This window comes from Empidonax traillii, unplaced genomic scaffold, assembly GCF_003031625.1.
Source record: "Empidonax traillii isolate 1590-97213 ecotype Southwest subspecies unplaced genomic scaffold, ASM303162v1 scaffold685:size505991, whole genome shotgun sequence".
NCBI lineage: Eukaryota > Metazoa > Chordata > Aves > Passeriformes > Tyrannidae > Empidonax > Empidonax traillii.
The window spans coordinates 402,998-404,813 of NW_020955878.1; the positions used below are offsets into that span (position 1 = coordinate 402,998).

At 43.4% G+C, this 1,816-nt stretch overlaps 1 protein-coding gene across 1 annotated transcript in view; it reads right to left on the reverse strand.

The window, feature by feature from the left end:
* Positions 1-461, reverse strand: part of LOC114065642 (myosin heavy chain, skeletal muscle, adult-like) — a 17,308-nt gene extending 16,847 nt beyond the window's left edge. The window contains exons 1-2 of the mRNA XM_027899700.1: positions 258-461; positions 1-165 (exon numbers count right to left, since the gene is read on the reverse strand). Of these exons, the coding sequence (XP_027755501.1) occupies positions 1-165; positions 258-461 (369 nt within the window). The remainder of the gene's footprint in view (positions 166-257) is intronic.
* Positions 462-1,816: the final 1,355 nt, after the last annotated feature.

Sequence of the window (1,816 nt, forward strand, 5' to 3'; positions counted from 1 at the left end):
GAAGCTGCTGCTGCCACTTACGTAGATCATCCAGGCTGCGTAACGCTCTTTGAGGTTGTACAGCACAGCGGGTTCGTGGAGGTGGGTCATCATGGCCATGTCCTCGATTTTGTCGTACTTGGGAGGGTTCATGGAGAAGATTTGATCTTCCTTCACAGTCAGGGTCTGTCAGAGGGCAGGAAGGGACATGAATGGATGTCAGTTAAGAATCCACAATGGGAAGGAAATGCTGTTTGTAAATCTTGCATTTTACTCACCTCTCCCCCTTCAGTCTTGACTGTGATCTTCCCTGTTTCCCTGCTCTGGATTGTCCCTTTCACAAAGGATTCCTTTGCATGTACCACAAATACGGATGTCTTGGCATCAAAAGGCTTGTTCTGGGCCTCGATTCTCTCCTTCTCTGACTTCCGCAGGTAAGGAGCTGCTGCTCCAAAAATGGCCATCTCGGCGTCTGACGACATGGCTGTGCTGTTTGGTGGAGCTTGTCAGCAGAGAACACTGTGGAAGAGCAGGTATGTTGCTCAAATAACCAACATTTTTTGTTGCCCCATGGTTTATTGGAATACTCAAAATGGAATAGAGTTTCTGATTTAGGAAGCATCTCAGGCAGTTCTTTGGTTCAGCTTCCTGTGCAATCAGGACAAATGTTGGATCCAGGTTCCAAGAGCCTTTTCCAGTGAAGTTTTTATTGTGTCCAAAAGTTGATATATCTCAGTCCCTCTGCATCCTAGGCTAATGTCTGATGACCCAGATGGTGATTTTTCCCTGATATTTACTACCTAATTAAAATATCTGTGGCTGAAACCCATGTCTTATTATCCCTCAGTCTTTCACTCTGCCCACCTGAGAAGACTCTGGCTCTTTCTACAGTATACCTACCTCCTTTTTGTTACAATAACAAGATAAGAATAAGATAAACACTTTTTAATTTCATCCCCACATTAGACAAACCTCACCCTTTCAGCTTCTCCACATACATCATTTTCTCCTACCAGTGTTGGAAGTTCTCCACTAGGTTCACTCCAGAATGTCACTGTCTTTCTTGACACCAGGAAACACAAACTGAACACAGTGCCCCAGATCTGGGAGCTGAGTGCAGGGAAAGAATTGCTCCCATTTACCTGATGGTTATGCTGTTCTTCTGACTGTCTAACCATGTGCTGTTGACCTTCATTCCTCCAAAGGCACACTCTGACATGCACCAGGATACAGGACCCTCTTCTGCAAAGTTGTTTTCCAGACAAATGAAAGTCAAGGTATCCTGTTTATGGGGCTATTCTTTCTTACATGCGGGAATTTGCCTTTTCTAAAATTTGTGAAGTTCTTGTTGGCTCCAGGATGAAGTCTTTTGGGGACTTTCTCCAGGATAACATTGCTCTGTAGCATATTCACAACTCCCTTTGTTTATTGCCATCTACCCACTTCCTGAGGATGCATTCCGTGTATCATTTGAGCTGCTAGTGGTGATGATAGATATCAAGTTCCAGCACTGAAATCTGTCTAGTACTGGTGTGCTCTATAATGTGATTCAAATTTTGGAAGGTGCCAACAGAAAGATTTGTGTTTATTTTTACCTTTCTAGACATCTACATAACTTTGGGAAATGGCTAAGTCACTTACACCTTGTCAAGCTGAGCAGGACAACTTTTGAATTCGAGGACCCCCAATTTCTCCTCAAAAATACCTCTTTCCAGTTAGATTGATGGGCCCCAGAAGATTGGAGAGTTCAGCAGAAAAATTTTAAATGAAAGCATTTGTGGAGGAGTGCTGCTAGGATTGAATGCAATAGCAATAGAGCAATTGCAATTTTGTAAGC